Source organism: Panthera onca, chromosome C2 (genome assembly GCF_046562875.1).
Source record: "Panthera onca isolate mPanOnc1 chromosome C2, mPanOnc1 haplotype 2, whole genome shotgun sequence".
Lineage (NCBI taxonomy): Eukaryota > Metazoa > Chordata > Mammalia > Carnivora > Felidae > Panthera > Panthera onca.
In genome coordinates, this window is record NC_138347.1 from 156190569 (window position 1) to 156211002 (window position 20434).

The window sequence follows — 20434 nt, forward strand, 5'->3', positions numbered from 1 at the left end:
CAAATTAAAACGGGATCTTCCTATCCTATTTCCAAGGCTTCGTCGTATTTCTACCTCTTCCGAGGTTTTTACCTTACATCCAAGGTATTTGTATCAAAATAACTTTATTCAATAATCGCCATGGAGTTACAACACCACAAGGTATTGTGTATCTGAAAAACTAACGATCACCTGTTCCCTCAGAAGCGAAGTAAATGTTAAAAACAAATATAATCATTTCCCTAAGCTATTTAAAGGAAAGGCAAGAAAATACTTAACATATTTAGTAAGCATCCTGAGACTCGGGCAGATAACAAGTCCATCGTTATCCAAACCATCAGCACAGAATATAAAAGCCATATCCTCCCGTCCCTTCCCCACCACGGTTCAGCTTCGACTACTCCTGCTCCCGCATAATTCACTCAAATTGGTCAACTTCCTGTCCCCCAAAAAAGCGTCACTGGCTTTTGACATCTCTGTGCTAATTTCTTTTACCTGAAATTCCTACACCCTCTTTCTGTCTGGTGAAATACACAATTCATTCTTCAACATTCTCATGAAATATTGCCACCTTTGTTAAGGCTTTCCTTCCCTTATGAAGCCTCTCAGAGGAAAAAATCATTAAAGCTAGGAAGTTCGAGACAAAGCATGATAATAAGGTCCAACTGGAAAAACTATTAACTTCTCAAACTATATTTTCACTCTGTACTGGTGAACTACTGTTTCTTTTGGACTTCATACCTTTGTGCCCTCCTTCAAATTAGCCACAAGCTCAACAAAGTTGTCATATGCAGTAGCTAAATTCTTCAAAACTTCTTCTCTTAAGTTAGCTTCATTATTAGATTGCTTCATTTTTGAAAACTCCTGGTGTGAGACCTTGTTAAAAGAAAGATTGATGTATTTACATTTACTTATCAAATTAATATAGCCTGTAACACTTTTACTGATACTTTCCCAACTATATATGAAGATCATATGTGATTACATGCAGGAATCACTAGAAATTTACCTAATAGAATATTTATTTTGGAATAACACAGTACTTTAGTTCTTAAAGTAAAAATATCACAAATTCAGTGGTTATCAAAATACAACCAATAACGATTACAGATTTCTATCAGTATGTAGTACTTGCAAAACACAATCCTGACATAGATTTAGTCCAGGTTTATCCTTTCTGTGATTTTCTTCAACATAAATCTTACTAAAGCATATAAGCTTTACCTGAATATTTTTAAGAAGTTCTTCCTGTTTCCTTAGAGATTCTTGGACTTTCGTCGTAAGACCTCCATAGATTCGATCCAGCTCAGTGACAGAAAGAGCTTCTTCATTTATTACACCATCTTGAGCCAAAGCAGTCAAAAATTTGCTTGTCATGTCAAAATTCACTGATTTCAAGTCATTCTCTAGCCCTTCTCTTTCCTTCTTTACTTCATCAAGATTGGTCAATAAGGATTTTAAGACATTTACAACCTAAACAATTAAAACAAAACGAAACACACAAAACCCCTTAGTTTAAACTGCCAAAAAAACCAGAAGCCAATTTCAAGAAGGGAATTATACACACAAAGGTTCACTCCTTTGAGACGATTTCTCAGACAGCCAAGCATAAATTGCACATCAGGTTTATTTACACTGTACCCTTAGTGGACTCAGATTATAAGAGCAGCGGCAGTAATGATAACACCAGCAAGCATGATGATTTACATGAACATTTATTATGTGCCAGGGACTGTCCTAAACACTTCACAAATCTAGTATTATCCTTACAATATCCCATAAGGTATATATTTATTACTTCTCTTCCACAAATAGAGAAATTAAGCCTCAGAAAAATTAAGTAACTTGCCTAAAGTTACACAGCTACTAAAGGAACACAGGTAAAATTTGAGACCTCAGTCTGCCTAACTCCACAATCAATCTCGTAACCACTCTACACCACACTATCTCCCTGTCATGGTTCCGAGGTAGAGGGAGAGATGTTCTTGCCAAGTAAGCAGATACTCTATTTTGCTGACATGGAGAGACAGAGATATACAGAGAGAGACATGGAGATAGAAACAGAGATACAGATCTATACGGAGAGAGCATCTTAGATAGAGAAAGAAGAGAGCCAAAGAGGTAGATACAAAGCTATAAACTACACGTTTATGTTATATACTGGTAGAGAGAAAGGAGAGAGGCCTCTTGTACATCTCTTCATTCCACTAAGAGTTCTATCTCCGATTCGGCCCAGGCATCTCGAACACCCACATGATTCATAAACAGCCCTTTGGAGTCTGTGTTACAGTGCCCAAGTGCCCCGCTGATGCCACTTACAAACTGTCCCTTTTCACTCACATCTCTCCGCACTCTTGCGAAGACCACCAGGGAGAAAACCAACCGTAAAGCCCCCATTGCGCTTGCCCCCATGCTGCTCAGAGAAAGTAAGCTGGGGCAAAGACAAAGGAAGAAGGGGACACCCAGGACCCCATCTATATCCCTGTCTGTCTTCTTACCATGGCATTTCCAACCCCAATGGCTCTCCCACCTACTGCCGGTGTCTAAGCATTTCTGTCCTACTCTTCATGACACAGCCCTCATTAGCTCCTTGGCAAGTGTCCAAAATAACCTTCCTTTGTGAAGACTAAAAATCTGAGGAAAAATCTATAATTTCTTCTAAATTTTGGCCTCTGTTCACCACCTACACCTCTTACGTGTCCTATCTTAAATGCAGAGTCTTTTAAACACTCAGAGTAGTGGAGAGAACTGTGACTCCGGGAGGTCCAAGAAGCCTCAAACCACAGATACTCTCGATGGAAGGAAGAGGACAAATAATCACACCTACATGGAGATGGCAAGTCTGTTTCAGGGATCTGGTGGAATCTGATGTTAGACGACGTGCATAAGAATCTTGTTTTGGGGATCTGGTGGAATCTGATGTTAGACCATGTGCATAAGAAATCTTGTTTCCAGATGACTTCCGGGATATATTGTCACATGAAAATCAAAGGCACCAGAGCATACATACAGCATATTACACCCTGAGTAAAGAGGAGGGAAATCAGAAATAGGGGCTCCTGGGTGGCTCAGTCAGTTAAGCATCTGATTCTTGGTTTTGGCTCAGGCCATGATCTCAAGGTTCCTGAGATCAAGCCCCGCGTTGGGCTCTGTGCTGACAGCACGGAGCCTGCTTGGGATTCTCTCTCTCCCCCTTTTTCTCTGTCCCTCCCCCACTCATACGCACTCATTCTCTCTAAATAAGCTTTAAAAAAAAAACAGACATATACACACATAATATAGTATGTATATGTGTGTGCACATGTAATTTAAAAAAAAAAGAAAAACAGGACAAACCAGAAAGTAACAAAAAAAGGTTGTTTACAGAGAAAGGATGGGAACAAGGTGGAAAGAACAGAGATGAGATTTCTCTGCATGCACCTTTGGAATTATGAACATTTTTTACACATTCAAAACACAAAATTAAATCACAACTTGAATATAGGAATACAAGTACCTAGTTATCCATCAAAGTGAAACGTAATTACATAGAAAAAACTATTTCAACCCTGACTACATTCCCTTAATGGACATATTATGACTTAGGTCCTGTGTAACCAAGGATACTGTACCTCCTGGAAAACTCAATCTCGTTATCTGCAAAGCAAGAATAAGAGTACTTATCCCAGAACTGTTGTGAAGACTGAAATCATATCAAGTGCTCAACGAAATTTGTAACACAGGGTAAGCACTCAATCAGTAGCAGCCATTATTATTAACTGGTAGTTAGGTGTTACAGTTTAACGCTATACTTTGGGTACACTGTAGAATAAAGAGGCTTAGGCATCTATGCAATAAGAAGAGAGGAACAATGAGGAATAGATTAAGAATTAAAATATTTAGGGGCACCTGGGTGGCTCAGTCGGTTAAGCATCCGACTTCGGCTCAGGTCATGATCTCACGGTTTGTGGGTTCGAGCCCCCTGTCGGGCTCTGTGCTGACAGCTCGGAGCCTGGAGCCTGCTTGGGATTCTGTGTCTCCCTCCCCTCAGCTACGCCCCTGCTCACACTCTGTCTCTCTCTGAACATAAATAAAGACTTTAAAAAAATTCTTTTTAAAAAGAATTAAAGTATTTATTCTGCTGTAACTATGGGACACATTTTGGGGGGGGGGGGTGCAATAGGATATAATTTTAAAAGGCTGGGGCAGTATTATCTATTGTCTTATTTTAAACAGATAATGGAACCTCAACCATGACTGTGGCTCTATGTGAAGGTTGTTTAACTATTAGAAAAATGCCACTTATCTTTCTCTCAGTTATGTCCAAAAAAAGCCAGAAAGAAAATAATAAAACAGTCAAGTAAAATAAAGCTGGGGGAGAAACAGGAGTATGCAAAACCCGTTCAAAAAAAAAAAAAAAAAAAAAGTCTACTAAACAAAGCTGAAAGTCAGGGATACCATAACACATTATCTAGAAAGAGACTGGATGTCTCTTTCATAGTAGGCAACTAAGATCCTCTCATCAAATAATGGGTCACCACTGCAGTGGTGGTAGCCCAAGTTAGCCAACAAGTCATATGAGGAGACAGACACGGTCCACGTGGATATAGCCTCGTGTTCAGTGAAGAGCTAAGCATTCACAGGCAACAGAGTCATGTGGGAAGAGGACCCCAGCAGAATGTGGAGAGCCCCAAGTTCTAATCCCAGCTCCACTATGAAGAAAAGCTAATCCTAACTTTTACGGTGGTCAGTTTTCTAATCCGTGATAAAAAAGGGCCAAAGATCTATTTAGTAAGTCCTATTCTATTCCAAAATGCTAGGATTCTAACTCTCTGGAAAAAAATGCTATTTGGAACAACCAATTTATAAATGAACTTTTAGACCACCACACAAAGACAGAAGGAGAGTCCTTGTATGACAAACATTCTTTTTTTTTTTTTTCAAACTATCATACATACTAGTTTAACCCTATTTTAGCCTGTATGATATTGGCCTCATTTTAACAGAATGAATACAGGAGAAAATGAAATTTAACTGCTTCCACAAATGACCAGAATAGTTAAGAAAAGTAAACCACGGTCTACATTTCTTATACACTCAGGGCCTAACGTGTTATCAAGTTAAAGCATATAAGTAATTAGAATACCTACACACCTCCATGTTTAATGCAGTGTTATTTACAACAGCTGACATATGGAAACCTAAATGTCCATCAATGGATAAGTGAATAAAGATGTGGTGTATACATACACACACACACACATACACACACACACACACACACACACACACACACACAGAGGAACATCAGCTATAAAAAAATGAAGGACTGCTAAGGTGGGTCAGTTGGTTAAGTGTTGGACTCTTGATTTCGGCTCAGGTCATGATCTCACAGTTCGTGAGATGGAGGCCTGTGTCGGGCTCTGTGCTGACAGCACGGAGCCTGCTTGGGACTCTCTCTCTCCCACTCTCTGCCCCTTCCCCACTCACGCTGTCCCTCTCTCTCTTAAAATAAATATTCACTTAAATAAAAATGAAATCTTGCCACCTGTGACTTGAATATGCCTTGAGGGCATTATGCTACATGAAATTAAGTCAGCCAGAGAAAGACAAACACCCCATGATGTCATTTATATGTGGAATCTAAAAGAAAACCAAGCTCACAGATACAGAGAACAGACTGATAGCTGCCTGAAGTGGGACATGGGGATGGACAAACTAGATGAAGGGAGTCCAAAGGTACAAACTTCCATTAATTAAATAAGTCAGTCATGTGGATATAATGGAAAGCATGGTAACTACAGTTAGTTATACCATATTACATATTTGAAAGTTGCTGAGAGTAGGTCTTAAAAGTTCTCAACACAAGAAAAACAATCCTGTAACTACTTCTTGGACTGATGCTAACCAGATTTATAATGATCATTTCACAATATAAACAAATACCGAATCTTTATGGTATATACCTGAAATATAATGCTGTATGTCAATTACACCTCGACAAAAAAAATTTTTAGTAATAATTACAACCCTGTTGTATTTATTTCTGTGTTTTATAAACAGCTCCAATTAGCTTTCAACTGCAATTAACTACATGCCTTTATAGCGTTAGGTTACCAGTAGCTATCATTCCATCAACACTTTTTGAATCCTTACATGTTGGGCACTGTTCTAGGTTCTAAAATACAACTACTAGCAAAAGCAGAGTCTTTCCTTCATGTGGGGGACAGAAGAAGGGAGCGGAGGATTAAACAACTACACAAAATAGAGCGGTATGGTAGACAATGACCAAGAAAAGGAAGGGGTGACATGTGGAGCTTTAATGAAAAAGAAGCAGCGACCAAGCAAAATGGAAGAAAGACCCCAACAGAAGGAAGGCAAATGTTAAAGTCCTGAAGCAGGAACAAGCTTCACATGATCAAAGGACCAAAAAAAAAAAAAAAGGCCAGTGTGGCTGAAACACAGTAAAAGCAGGAAGGCAGAAATGAGATCACCTAAGCCATTTCACCTTTAAGACCCATGGCTGTTGCAAAGTTTTCCTGTAAAGAACCAGACAGAAGGGAAAAAAGAAAAAAAAATTTTTTTTGGCTTTGTGAGCCATAGTCTCTGTTACAACTATTACAACTATTCAATTCTGCCTTTCTAGTGTGAAAGCAGCCACAGACGAAATGCAAAGGAATGAGTATAACTACCCTCCAACAAAAATTTATTTATGGATACTAAAATTTGAATTTCATATAATGTTCATATCCTAAAACATCATTGACTTCTTTTCAACCATTTAAAAATGTAAGAAGCATTCTTGGCTCACAGGCCATACGAAAACAGGAGGCAGTCTGGATTTAGCCCGTAGCCCACTGCGTACCGGCCCCATGTGGATGACCAAACTCTCTGTGGCATCTAACATCACCAAACACAGGCAGGCACACACACACCAAATACTCTCAGTGAGATATCAGCTTTACTTTTCAGACCCTACCAATTTAGTTTCAGAAAAGGGAGACATGAGACTACCTCGGTAACAGAACAGCAGGAAGCTGACCACACTTACCCTACACTAAAGCTAATCTAGGGTTTTCCATCTCTCTCTCTCAGGAACCACCATGCCATAGTTTCTGGCATATAGTAAGTCTTCAACAAATGTTTGGTGAGCAAATGAATGAAGAGATGCCAGTCAATCTGGACACCTGTCTATATATTTTGTTATGAAAAACTAAGAGTAAATAAAAGCTGTATTTGCAGATCACCCAGTAGTCTGGAAGATGACTTTGTGGGAGCCAGAAAAAAGCCCTAGAGGGACACACGGCTCTGGACAGTGCTACTTTATGAACTATCTCTGAGGAGATGGGAGCTTTTTTCCCCCAAAGCACCCCTCCATCACCTGAGGCAGATACAGCACTGTGAGTATTAGTGGATATCACTTTTCTACAAAAAAACCAAAAAACAAAACAAAACACACCCCTTCCTCTGGGCAGACTCAGCCCTACTGGAGGGTCAAGGCTTGGCTGCCCAGATATGGACTAGATTCTGCACCCTAGCTGATCGGAGGTGCACTATCACAGCAGCAGTCCTAGGTATTTAAAAAAGGATTTTTCAACACAAATTACCCACAGCTGGCAAAATTTTTCAGAGCAACTCAATACGTAAAAACAAATGGCCAAAGAGACCAAGATGGTCTTGTGACCAAGACCCCTTCACAATAAAAGAAGAAAGAGCCTACCATTAAGATCGGAGCTGCCTTAATAAAGTGTGTACTTTCTATCACTTTAATACCAGAATTCAAATGACTATGTTTTTACCATAAAAAAACTCCGGCTAAAATGCATCATCAACCACGACACCTACCTGAAATAGCTTTGATAAAGGCACATGATGAACGAATATACAGAGCACTGAGGTTTTCTGTTGCTTCCATCCAGAGAATCTAGCTTCAGTAGAGTAACTTCGTATTGACCATACAAATCTTCTTCCCCTATGTAACACCACCACGAATCAACAACTGCATATAATAACACATTACTGCGTGCTAATTCCAACTGTCCTCCGCATAGACCATTTTTGCTTTTCTACCGCAAGCAGGAGAATCAAAGGACAGAAGCCGTGCTAAGTTCTAAGTCACAGACAAGACGCCGAAAAGGAAAAGCAGAGGGGAGACCTGACCAGCTCAGTTAATAGAGCATGCGACTCTTGATCCTGAGGTTGTAAGTTCGAGCCCCGTGTTGGGGGTAGAGATTAGTTAAAAATAAAATGGAAGGAAGGAAGGAAGGAAGGAAGGAAGGAAGGAAGGAAAGAAGGAAGGAAGGAAGGAAGGGAGGGAGGGAGGAGACAAGAGGATACTAAGCAGGGATTTTTCTCTTTCCCAAAAATAAAAACAGGGCCAGATTTTGTTGCTCTTCTGTGGGTCGGCAGTCTCTGTTCCTCACAAAGCAATCTAACCACCTTCCTTCTTCCTTCCTCCCACTTCCTTAAAGCATCTAATGGATATTCTTTGTTCCGTCAGGTTCCCCCCACCTTGAGAGATTTGGGTTCTGTGCACATTCAACCATGCAATCTTCACCGTGGGGGCTCATTTCCACTGAATCTCTCTGACAGCGTCTCTGGACATACCCACTCAGTCTTCCTCGGAGTTTATGTGTTCACTCCGTCTGCCTGTCAACTCTGTTCTCACCATGTGCCAATTTCTTAAGAAGCTTCTTAAGAAATGCTAGCATTTAAGTGCTTAGTCATCTAAATCCTCACAGCATACTTTCTTTTTTTTTTTAATGTTTATATTTATTTTTGAGACACACAGAGACACAGCATGAGCGGGGGAGGGGCAGAGAGAGAGAGGAAGACACAGAACCCAAAGCAGGCTCCAGGCTCCGAGCCATAAGCACAGAGCCTGACGCGGGGCTCGAACCTGTCAGCCTCGAGATCATGACCCGGACCGAAGTCGGATGCTCAACCAACTGAGCCACCCAGGTGCCCCAGCACACTTTCTATAGTCACAACACTTCTGCATTTCTACCCTGTATTACAGTTCTCCTTGTATATGGCTAATCTTCCACACTGGACTGAAAATTGAGGGTAAAGGTTGTGTATGATTCATTGCTGATTTTTCCAAGTACCTAGCATAGTGCCTTACGTATCCAAGAAGTCTTGGTTGAATAAATACATGAAATGTTTCTGTGGAAAGACAACGCACAACACTGATAACTTTTGAGACCTACTACCCCAGGAAATTCACCTATTTCAAGAAGTTTTCAGCAAACATTTCTTGCCCTTTGGCTTATTTTCCTATGCACTTCAGGGCCTCTATCTTATTCTACTACATCACGGCACAGTAATCAGCCACTAAGGCATATTTGCACCTTCTCCTCTTAGGACTTTCTGATTTACATGCCCTACTATTGGTCTTCCCCTTCCTGTCACAGGTAGAAATGCCACGATGACGTTACGCACGGGTTAACACGCACAGCTGGTTGATTTTTCCTTTAGAGACAGTCCCAGTGGAATACAGTGGAAGGAAGCAGGGAATGATGGAACTAAAAACAAAAAAAGGTGTGGTCAGAAAAACATCTGGCCAAACCCAGTCCTTCTACTTCAGGGAAGTTTCTACGCCTCCAAGCCTCTTCCTTTTATAAAACCTGAACTACATACTGAGTATCCAGAATACAGTACTAAGCTCGTAGGAAACACTCAATAAACGGAAATTATTATTATAGGATAGTAATATCACCAATGTAGTTACATACTACACAATGTATATGTTCTACTTTATACATACGAACCTCAATTTGTGTCTGCATTTTTAAAAAGATGACACTATGAAACTGGCAATTCATTGTGCTCATAACGGCTTGAACGTCGTTTTCATAAGCAGATGACCACCCACATGACAATGCATCTTCTTACCTCGCTGCCCTGCATGGTCCTCGCTGGGTTAGCAGAAGGGATGGCAGCGTTCAGCTCAGGCTCTGGCTTACACAGAAGGGCAATGGTGTCTCGGTGAGACTGGTAACGTTCTTTCACCTGCCCATCTGCTTGCACAGCTTTATCCAAAACTGTTCTGAAGTTGGTTCCCTCTGTCGGGGAAAAAAAATGTCACTTGAGCACAGCGCTGATTTGAACAGTAACATCTATGGGTCGGTTATACTTTTAGTTCTGCACTCCAAATTTACCTTTTCCCCCTCTTCTATGGGTTCCATTTCACTACATAACAGAAACTGAGCTCCTGTCACTCTTGGCATTTTTTATTTCTGGAAAATTGCAGTTAAACCTTAAAATACATTTATGGTTATTGTCCACCAAAAAAAAGCTGACATCAGTTTAATGTATTCCTCCAACTCATTAAGATAGAAACACTCCAAAAATTGTTACAACTTATTCTCAAAAGATCAGTTTCAACTTGACTTTAAAGAACAGCAAATATATTTTCAGAAAAAATCAACTGTATTAATTCCTTTTACAGAGAAGTAAAACAAGTCTCTAGCAACCGTAACGACATTTATCTAACAAACACAAATCTTAATAATTAAAGTCTTAAAAAATAATAATTTGACTTCAAATTAACTGGTGGGGCACCTGGGTGGCTCAGCTGGTTAAGTGTTCAACTTCAGCTCAAGTCATGATCTCACGGTTCATGAGTTCCAGCCCCGAGCCTGGAGCCTGCTGTGGATTCTGTGCCTCCCTAGCTCTCTGCCCCTCCCCCACCATACTCTCTCTCTCTCTCTCTCTCTCTCTCTCGAAAGATAAACGTTTAAAAAAATATTTTTTTAATTAACTGATAAAATTCCTATTTTCCACCCACTACTAAATGAAATTAAATTACAAAACCATATGAATATAATATGATCTCATTTATTTTTTACAAATATGCTTCCCATGGGGAAGCTATTTAAAAAAAAAACAAAAAAGATGCACAGGCCCTGGAATAGGAAAAGAGAGTTACAGAATCTTTTTTTTTTTTTAACTTTTTTAATGTTTGTTTATTTTTTTAAGAGACAGAGAGACAGAGTGTGAGTGGGGAACGGGCAGAGAGAAGGAGGGGAACACAGAATGCGAAGCGGGCTCCAGGCTCTGAGCTGTCAGCACAGAGCCTGATGCAGCGCTCGAACCCATCAGCCGTGAGATCATGACCTGAGCCGAAGTCGGAGGTTTAACCGACTGAGCCCCTCAGGCGCCCCCGGAATCATTTTAATTTTTACTTTATACCGTTTTTAAGAATCCGAACTTCTTACAATGAAACGAACATGGACTACCTCTGTTACTTAGTTTTTATCTTACAATGAACTGAGAAAAACACCTGTGTTTTCATAATAGTAGTTTTAGTAACTACTGGTTTACAAATGACCCTAATTTAATCAATCAAAAATGTGGGTCCAAATCGGGAATTTATTGCGCACCTGACTGGCTAAGTCAGAAGAGCACATGACTCTTGATCTGTGTTGTGACTTTGAGCCCTGCGCTGGATATAGAGATTACTTAAAAATAACACCTTTAAAAAAATGGGGAACTTATGCAAGCGAAAGCCATTTATGCACATTTTTACCTGCTCTTAAAGGCTTATAGAGATCATTAGATGGTGTCCTTTGCCAGCGTTCCTTGAATTTTGCTCTTAAATCATTGTCAGTTGCTTCTTCTTCATCCAACAATCTTAATGACTTTTAAAAAGGGGGCAAAGCAACAATGAAATATCATTTCTGATAATAAAAAATTTAAAACACTTTTTAAATGATCAGACTCAAGACAGGTGAGAATTAGTGAGATGGGACTGAGTGCCCCTACGTTACTGGCTGGGGTACCAACTGGTACGACAGTTCTGTTGCACAAATCCAACTTACGACATATTTAACACAAAGTCTTATAAGATGCAGGGCTGCATTTAGCCATTACGTTATTCAGTAAATTAAAAGGGAAGAGTAACTAAGAGAACATGTATACCCATACACCAAAACTACTTTAAACAAAGATTCCAAAAAGGAAGAAGTAAAACTACCTCTACTTGCAGATTACATGACCTTACATAAAGAAAATCCTTAGGAATCCACAAAATAACCATGAGAAATAATAAACAAATTCAGTAAAGTTACAGAATACAAGAGAAACATACAAAATCAGTTGCATTTCTATACTGTAGCAATGAACAATCCAAAAAGGAAATTAAGACAACGATTGCATTTAAATAGCATCAAAAGAATAAAACACTTAGGAATAAATTTAACCAAGGAGGTGCAAGACTTATACCCTAAAAGTTACTAAACACTGTTGAAAGAACCTAAAGAAGACCTAAATAAATGGAAAGACATCCCTTCCGTATTCACAGAAGATTTAATATTGTAAAGATTGGCAATACTCCCCAAATTGCTCAAAACGTTCAGTGCAATCCCTATTAAACCACTAACTTTAGGATTTTCTGTATAAAGGTTAAGTCAAAACCACAATGAGATGCCACTCCATACCCACAAGGCTGGCTAGAATTGAAAAACAGAACAATTGTAAGGGTTGGCAAGGATGTAGAGAAACTGGAACCTTCACACGCTGCTGGTAAGAATGTAAAATGGTGCAGCTGCTCTGGAAAATAGTTCGACGGTTCCTAAAGAAGTTGCACATAGAATTCCTATATGACCCAGCAACTCCACTCCTCTGTATATACCTGAGAGAATTTAAAACAGGTGCTTAAAACACGTTCCCAAGTAACATTATTAATAACCAAAAAAGCAAAACATCCCAGATATCTATTACTGATAAATGGATAAACAGTAGGTGATGCCTCCATACGATCGAAGTATTATTTATCCATAAAAAGAAATTAAGTGCTGACACTATAACACGGATGAACCTGAAAACATCGTGCTCAGTGACAGAGGCAGAAGGTGCACATGCCGTCTACGATTCCATTCACATGAAATGTCCAGAAGAAGCAAATCCAGAGGGAGAAATCAGATTAGCAGCCGCCTAGAGACGGGGCAAGGGGTCATGAGGAGTGACCGCTAATGAGGATGGGGGTTTCTTCTGGGGGTGATAGAAGCACTCTGAAATTGGACAGTGCATGCTTGCACAACAAGACGAATGCACTAAATGCCACCATCTTGTACACTTTAAGGTTAAAATGAGGACTTTTATGTTATGCAAATTTTACCTCAAAAACAAACAGACATGCAGTTGTGAAACAGACACAGGAGATTGTTTTTTAAGAATCAGATATGATGAAAACAAATGGTATCAATAAAATGAAAAACAAAAACTCAACAGAATGGCTGAAAAGCACAAAAAGCACGGCTAATAACCAATTGATGAGCCGAAGGCGGGCCAGAGGCGCAAAGAGAAAAAGTCAAAGAAATGTTAAGAGATATGAAAACTGATCATCATCAAAAGAACCATCATTCACTAGAAGAAATTCGTTAGGAGATAACAGAAAAGAAATAACTGAAGAAACAGAATCCACGGACAGGGAGTGAAGATTAAAAGACCCAACAGATCCCTGGCAATGATAAATTGATTATCTAAAAATTAAACTAATTGGACACTTCAAAATTCTGAAAATCAAGACTAAACTAAATTTCTAAAAGCCACCAAAGAACACCGGCTTCCCAACCTGACTCCACAACTTACTCACAACTTACTCCAGAGGAGACTCTCCAAGTACCGCTGACCAGGTAAGAGTGACTACTCCGGAAGGCTGTTAGAAACATCAAATGAGGCAAGTGAAAGTCCCTCATGTTAAGACAGGCAGGCAACAGACACGTACCATACACACTCAGAATGCCAGTCTGACTGTAATTAGAAGGGAAGCTCTTCACACACTAGTATTTCTACCAAATGCTCCTCACAACTACACTGAAATACAGCATCTCAATAGGCAGTGTTCTTTTCCCATAGAACTCGTTTCAAGATCAAATATGCATCTTCCAGTCAATGACATCTTACAGTCAAGGAAATACAGTGATATTTAATAACTACCAACTAGCAGGTACACGCAAGATCCCACTTGGTAGCTATCTTACGTGATACACACTATTCTCCCATTTTGGGGGGTAAGTCAAATGAGACAGGATTGTTAAGTAATCTGCCCAGGGTCACAGCTAAGAACAAAACCCGGGAATCAAATCCAACTCCGACTCCAACATTGAAGAATGGTTTACGACTGTAACTTCCACTGACTAAATGTCCCCAGACTGATATTTGCCTTGCGATACCTGCATTTTCCAGCATCTGTCTTCTCCCTCCCTGTCAATTACTTCCTGCTGCTTCCACTTTCGTGTGACCTTAAATAGCACTCTCCCCCTTGTTCTCCCCATGGCTCTCTACTATTGTAACGTCCTTTCAATTGCAACACCAGATAAAAGCTTGCTTGACATAAAAATCAACCAAGTCTATGACCTCAAGAGCAGTGTCTGTTAAATATTCACGTACACACAAATGACCCTGCGATCTTGTTAAATGCAAATCCTGATTCAGAAGGTCTGAGATGGGGTCTGAGATGCTGCACTTCTAACAAGCTCGGTACAGAAAGGTTTTGGCACTGAACTCTGTACCATCAATTCTGTTTGCTTTCAATTATCTGATCACTGACTACCTCTACATAGATGAGGTTGGTAACATTGATGGTATAATTAATGTAGAACCGCTCACGAATCAGATTCCCCAGGCCAATACTGCAGTAAGTTTTCATGTAAGTTTTCTAACCTTTTTCAGTAGCTAATATGCCACCACAACCACTTCTGCATCAGTTAGTATAGTGACTATACTCTCATCATCATAGTAACATGGTGGTAATAGTAATAACAGCTATCATTTATTAAGCACGTACTATGTTCCATAGGTTACAGGTTTCACTCTTTTACTTTAGAAAACCCTTAAAAAGAAAACAAACAAACAAACAAACAAAACCCAGGAGGTAAATACTCTCCTCCCCATGGTTCACACTGTACAGATGCTCCTTGAATGACATAGCTTTGAATTTTGTAGGTCCACTTACATGCGGATTTTTTACAGTACAATATTATGAATGTAGGATTCTTAGGATTTTATGATTTTCTTTACGATTTTAGTAACATTTCTTAGTTTAAGAATGCAGAATATAATATATATAACATGCAAAATATGGGTTAATTAACTATTAATGTCACCAGTAAGGCTTCCAGTCAACAGTAGGTTATGAGTAGTTATGTCTGAGTCCAAAGTTACACTCAGATCTCTGACTGCATGGGGGAGGGAGGGTCAGCACCCCATGCTGTGCAAGGGTCAACGCTACTTAAGTCCTCTATCCCTGTCCCAAAGTACTTGGAAATGATGTAAATACAAAATTCTCTGCAAGTCAGCTGAAAACTAAACACCATGGACTAAGGCACTGATTAACAGAAGTCACCTGAAAGACGTGACTCCTCAAGTGGCAAAAGCCTATATAACCATTTTGAATATATTTATCGCTAAAGAAAGAAGTGAATCAATGAGGAGAAAGAGGTGAAGGCATTGTAAACGGAGAATTAACACTGTCAAACAGCTGACTTTGGCCAAAAAACTTTAGTGTTCCATACCCATTGATAAAATGCCCTCTCTTACTGGAAGATGGATACAGTGGGCTTATAAAACATTTGATGGCCTAACCTCCTCAGTCTGATTCTACATTTACCAAGAAATCTAATCTTTCATAGAAAAGAAGTCATTAATTATGAAGAGTCTGAACAGTTTGTGTGACAGTAATTTCTCACAGTATATCAATACTATATCATGGTCACATGAGTTTCATTAGTGTGCATTTATACACCCTTAAGGCATGTATGAATTCATTCTCCCTCCATCAGAACTCCTCTTGAAGTTGAAAGGCAGGCCCTCGGCCACAGTAAATTCATCAAGATGGTGAGTATTACCCTACGAAACCCAACAAAAGAAAGCAACCAGTCCTTATCCCCACTGGACACCAAGGCGTAGAGCAGTTTTTACTTGAAAAACAAATCTCTTAAAACATACCTCATCTAGGATTTCTCTATTTCTTTGTAGTAGTTCAGGTAGCTCTTTGATCAATTGATCAACAGTCTGGATGCCTCCCTGTTCAATCACAGATGTGGATTTAGTCAATATAGACTGAGGTACAGTATCTCCAGACACATCTTCAATTGCTGCTGGAAGATTAAGGGAAGCTAACACCCTGAAAAAATGAGATACTGTGTCATCTTGAGGTCTAAACCATCTTTAAAGCATTAATCTCCTCGTTAAAAAAAAAAATTAAAAAAGGGGCACCTGGGTGGCTCAGTCGGTCGAGCGTCCGACTTCGGCTTAGGTCATGATCTCGCAGTCTGTGAGTTCGAGCCCCGCATCGGGGTCTGTGCTGACAACTCAGAGCCTGGAGCCCCCTTCAGATTCTGTGTCTCCCTCTCTCTCTGCCCCTCCCCCACTCATGCTCGCTCGCTCACTCTCTCTCTCTCTCTCTCTCTCTCTCAAAAATAAACATTAAAAAAAATTTTTAACATTAATCTCCTGTATATCCTAATCAATAGCAATGGAGTTCACACCCCAAAATAATTGACAACCCTCATCAATGGAAAAATAAAGCAAAGATACAGGACTAAAAAAATGAAATCAGTGATTGATAAAATCAAAACAAAATTGTTAAAGAATTAAGATCACAGTTCAGAATTAAAAGCCAAAAAGTAAGAAATAGACATTAAAAAACATGAGCTACCTTGAGCTCAAGCTCAAACTTAACTTCTTTTAGTCTAAGAAATTAAAAATCAAAAATTCTATCTTAAAAAATACAAACTTTTACCATACTTCTGGTTGTTATACTGTCACTGGTGAGTCAGAAATAATACACAAAATAGTTGTAATTTCATGTCATCTAAGCAGAACGTCAAGACTACAAAATTGATCTAGGTATTAATCACAGAATCTTCATCTGTTCTCAGTTTTGTAGCACAGTATCAAGTATTATTTCATTTACATAACGGAGGGGTTATTAAGGTAAACTTATGTTTTCTTGCTAGAAAAAGAAAAGTCAGGTCAAAATCCATGCATCCATCAAAATTAAAAACCTGAAAAATTAAGCTAACTAGGTAAAAAAAAATTCTCAATTACATATACCTGACAAAGGACTTGCTCTAAAATATACTAAGAACAAGAAAAACTCGATTTTAACAAACGAGCATAAAATATCAACAGCTACGTTACAAAAGACAGACGAATGGCTAGTAAGCACACGAAGAGTTACTCAACATCATTAGTAATCACAGGAATGTAAACTGAACCACAATTAGATTCTGCTACACACATACTAAAACGGCTAAAACTATTAAAAAGACTGACGATACAAAGTGCTGCCACGGATGCAGGGTTCCCAAAAAGTGCAGGCGGGAATATGAAGTGGAGCCACCACGCTGGAAAACAATCCGGCTGTTCTGCATGAAGTCAGGCTTACAGCAACCGGACGATTCAGCAACTGTCGTCCTAGGTATTTACCCGAAGGAAATAAAACCTGTGCACACAAAGCTTTGCACATCGGTGCTCACAGCACGTGAAATGTCCACCAACAGGCAAATGTAGAGTAAACTGCTACTTAACCATAAAATGAAATGCTGCTCACTAATAAAAAGGACCAAACTGATACATACCACACAGATGAATCTCAGAAACATTACGCAAAGTGAAAGAAGCCGAACACATTCTGAGTACACGCTATGTGCGCTGAACATACCGCAAGGGTTCCATCCGTACATACTGCGGCAACACCCTAACGTGCTGTATACCGTAATGTACATGTAATGTGATGCACACGCTATAATGTTTGTATTAACCTGTGTAAAAAGTGACACCGACCTAGGGTGACAGGGAGCAGATGAGCAGTGGCTAAGGGCCAGGGGAAGAAGGACTGAAGTGGCACAAAGCAACTGTTCAGGGTGATGTAAATGTTCTCTACCTTGATCGCGGTGGTGGTGGTTACGTGGTGTAAGCTGATCAGAAAGAACTGAACTATACACTTCAAGTGGGTCTATCTGTTGTACTTCATTGAAAATTATACTGAAGACACTTTAAAAGCCAATGAATTATTTTGTTACTCTTCAATCCACCATTAACAAAAATTAGTTCAGAATGCTGAACCATGTACCATGCTATCTATGTTAACTTACAAGTTTGTTTCTACTTGTCATTTCCCTCAAATAAGCATCTCCTACCACGTAGATTAGCGGTCAAACCCTCTCACTTGTTTCAGTAACCGAGTTTCTTCCAAGTCTACTTCCTAGGACTTCGCAGACAGAGCATCCACCCAGAGTGCACAGGAATGTGTATCTGCTACTTCACGCAGCCTTGACATGCAGCTCCAAGCTCAGAAAACCAAACGCTCATAGACTATTCAGTTAGGGTAACAATCCAACAGAAAACATTACAAGTTCACAGACATATTTATGGAAGTTAAAGCTGTACCTACCCATTTGCCAAAGTGGTGGCTTCTCTCATTTGAGCAATTGATCTGTTAACTAAGTCAGCTTTCCTCTGATTATAGGCGGCCAACGACTGCTGCACTGACACAGGAACCATACTTTCAAACAAATCTAAAATGAGCAATGTGAATTTCAACAAAATTTCAAGACACAAAGTCCATCTGTAAAGTGAATGCTCATATTCCCTTTCCTATAGTCACATAGAAAGTCTACAAATATTTAAAAATCAAAACTAAATCACTACTGAAAGTACAACGATGGAGAGAATTTTTAGAGCACTATATTCACGAACAATGAGAGCTTTTTCTTTGAACTTAATTTTCTTAACGTTTCAAGATGTGTTTGTCATTGACTTCTTTGGTGAAGAAGATCTACACTCTTTATTAGTTGATTATACTGGTTAAGCAGTCCACATTGCCTGGGTTTAACTTCCAGCTCCTTCCACCACTTTCTAGCTCTGCAACATCGGGCAAAGTATTCAAGCACTCTGTGCGTCGATATCCTCATCACTCGAAGGGGGGTAACAACAGTACCCATCTCATGAGACTACCGTGAGAATACTAATTATGAGCTAGTTATCTGTACTTAAGAGTCCCTGGCACATGGTAAACACATCTTGTTTGCTAAACAGAAATAAATAAAATAATCAGCCTTTCCCAATAACGTACAATACTATCCTTGGGATCTCAGCTAGAAACTACTATACACTGAATACATCTACAAAATCCAAGGATATTATAACATTTATCCCATACAACCATGACTCTGTAAGTTTATACATTTAAAGTCATATTTATGAATGTTTATTTTTAATAGCAGACTCCTAAATAATATAACAAATGTTAAAATGACAAATGCTTAAAGTCTCAATCATTACTCAGATGTACTTTCAAATTTTCTGACTGCATGGTTTATTACCATTTACTTTCCATCTTGAATTTTCACTATAGATACAACACTTCATTTTGATTCTCATATTCATCTTGAACATGAATGCAAATCCTATTCAAAACATACAATAGCAGTTATGTGATTTTCGCTACCAAAAACAACAGATTAAACTGGGGAAAAGATGAGTAAGATTAAAGCATATCTGAGTACTTGACATACCAGTGAATTTCTGGCTGATGGGGACACTGACTGGGGTAGATTTCACAAGTGTGGCTTTGCCAATTGGGTCCAGATCTTTAAGGTCTGGAACTCGATCATGATAGATGAAGTCATTATCCTTCTTTGCTGCAGAAAGGGCACGGCTGATTTTGTCAGAAAAGTCTTTCACATTGACATATTCATCATAGCGAGATGCCACTGTTTTAATCAATTCTGCTGCGTGCTAAAAAAAAAAAAAAAAAAAAAAAAAGTTAAAAAAAGTTTTGTTTTTCTCCACCAATGATCTAAGCAATGGTTTTTAAGAAATTTCTTTGAGGACATGCATTTCCAGCAATGTGGTCAACAGAATAACCTAGAAATTATCCCATCCCAAAATTCCAAAATATCAAAAATGAAGAATAAACATAGTAGGCATCCGTCCCAACACATGCATGAATTAACAAGAAAGTAAAAAAAAAAAAAAAAAAAAAAAAAAATCCTGTAAGTATAGTAAGTGAGGCCAGTAAGTATAAACCAACATTGAGGAAGGCTGGCTGTCGAGTATTTCTATAACCCAAAGGACTAGCAATTAAAACGTCTTACAAGCTCTCATGAAGACCTGAAACAGGGGTCTTAAAACAAACACATCTCCATCTACGGAAACATTCGTCTCACTGCCCCACATGGAGGCAGGAACCTCAAATGTCTACTCCAACCGTGAAAGGCTGGGTCAGAAAAAAAGTACCCAGCCAACACAAGAAGTCAACAAAGAAGCATGTTACCTCAGCATTGACGGGAACGTATTTTTTTAGGGGCGCCTGGATGGCTCAGTCGGTTAAGTACCCAACTTCAGCTCAGGTCGTGATCTCACAGTTTGTGAGTTCAAGCCCTGCGTCGGGCTGTTTGCTGTCAGCACAGAGCCCACTTCAGATCCTCTGTCCTCCTCTCTCTGCCCCTCCCCCATTTGTGCA

General features: G+C 39.3%; 1 protein-coding gene across 2 annotated transcripts in view; it reads right to left on the reverse strand.

Annotated features, from left to right (window-relative positions):
• The window catches only part of PDCD6IP (programmed cell death 6 interacting protein), a 71685-nt gene that overhangs the window by 12401 nt on the left and 38850 nt on the right, over nt 1-20434 (reverse strand). For both annotated transcript variants that reach the window (XM_060638166.2, XM_060638167.2), the window contains exons 8-14: nt 19485-19707; nt 18362-18485; nt 15910-16087; nt 11489-11600; nt 9853-10022; nt 1204-1452; nt 721-855 (exon numbers count right to left, since the gene is read on the reverse strand). In XM_060638166.2, coding sequence (XP_060494149.2) covers nt 721-855; nt 1204-1452; nt 9853-10022; nt 11489-11600; nt 15910-16087; nt 18362-18485; nt 19485-19707 — 1191 coding nt within the window. The remainder of the gene's footprint in view (nt 1-720; nt 856-1203; nt 1453-9852; nt 10023-11488; nt 11601-15909; nt 16088-18361; nt 18486-19484; nt 19708-20434) is intronic.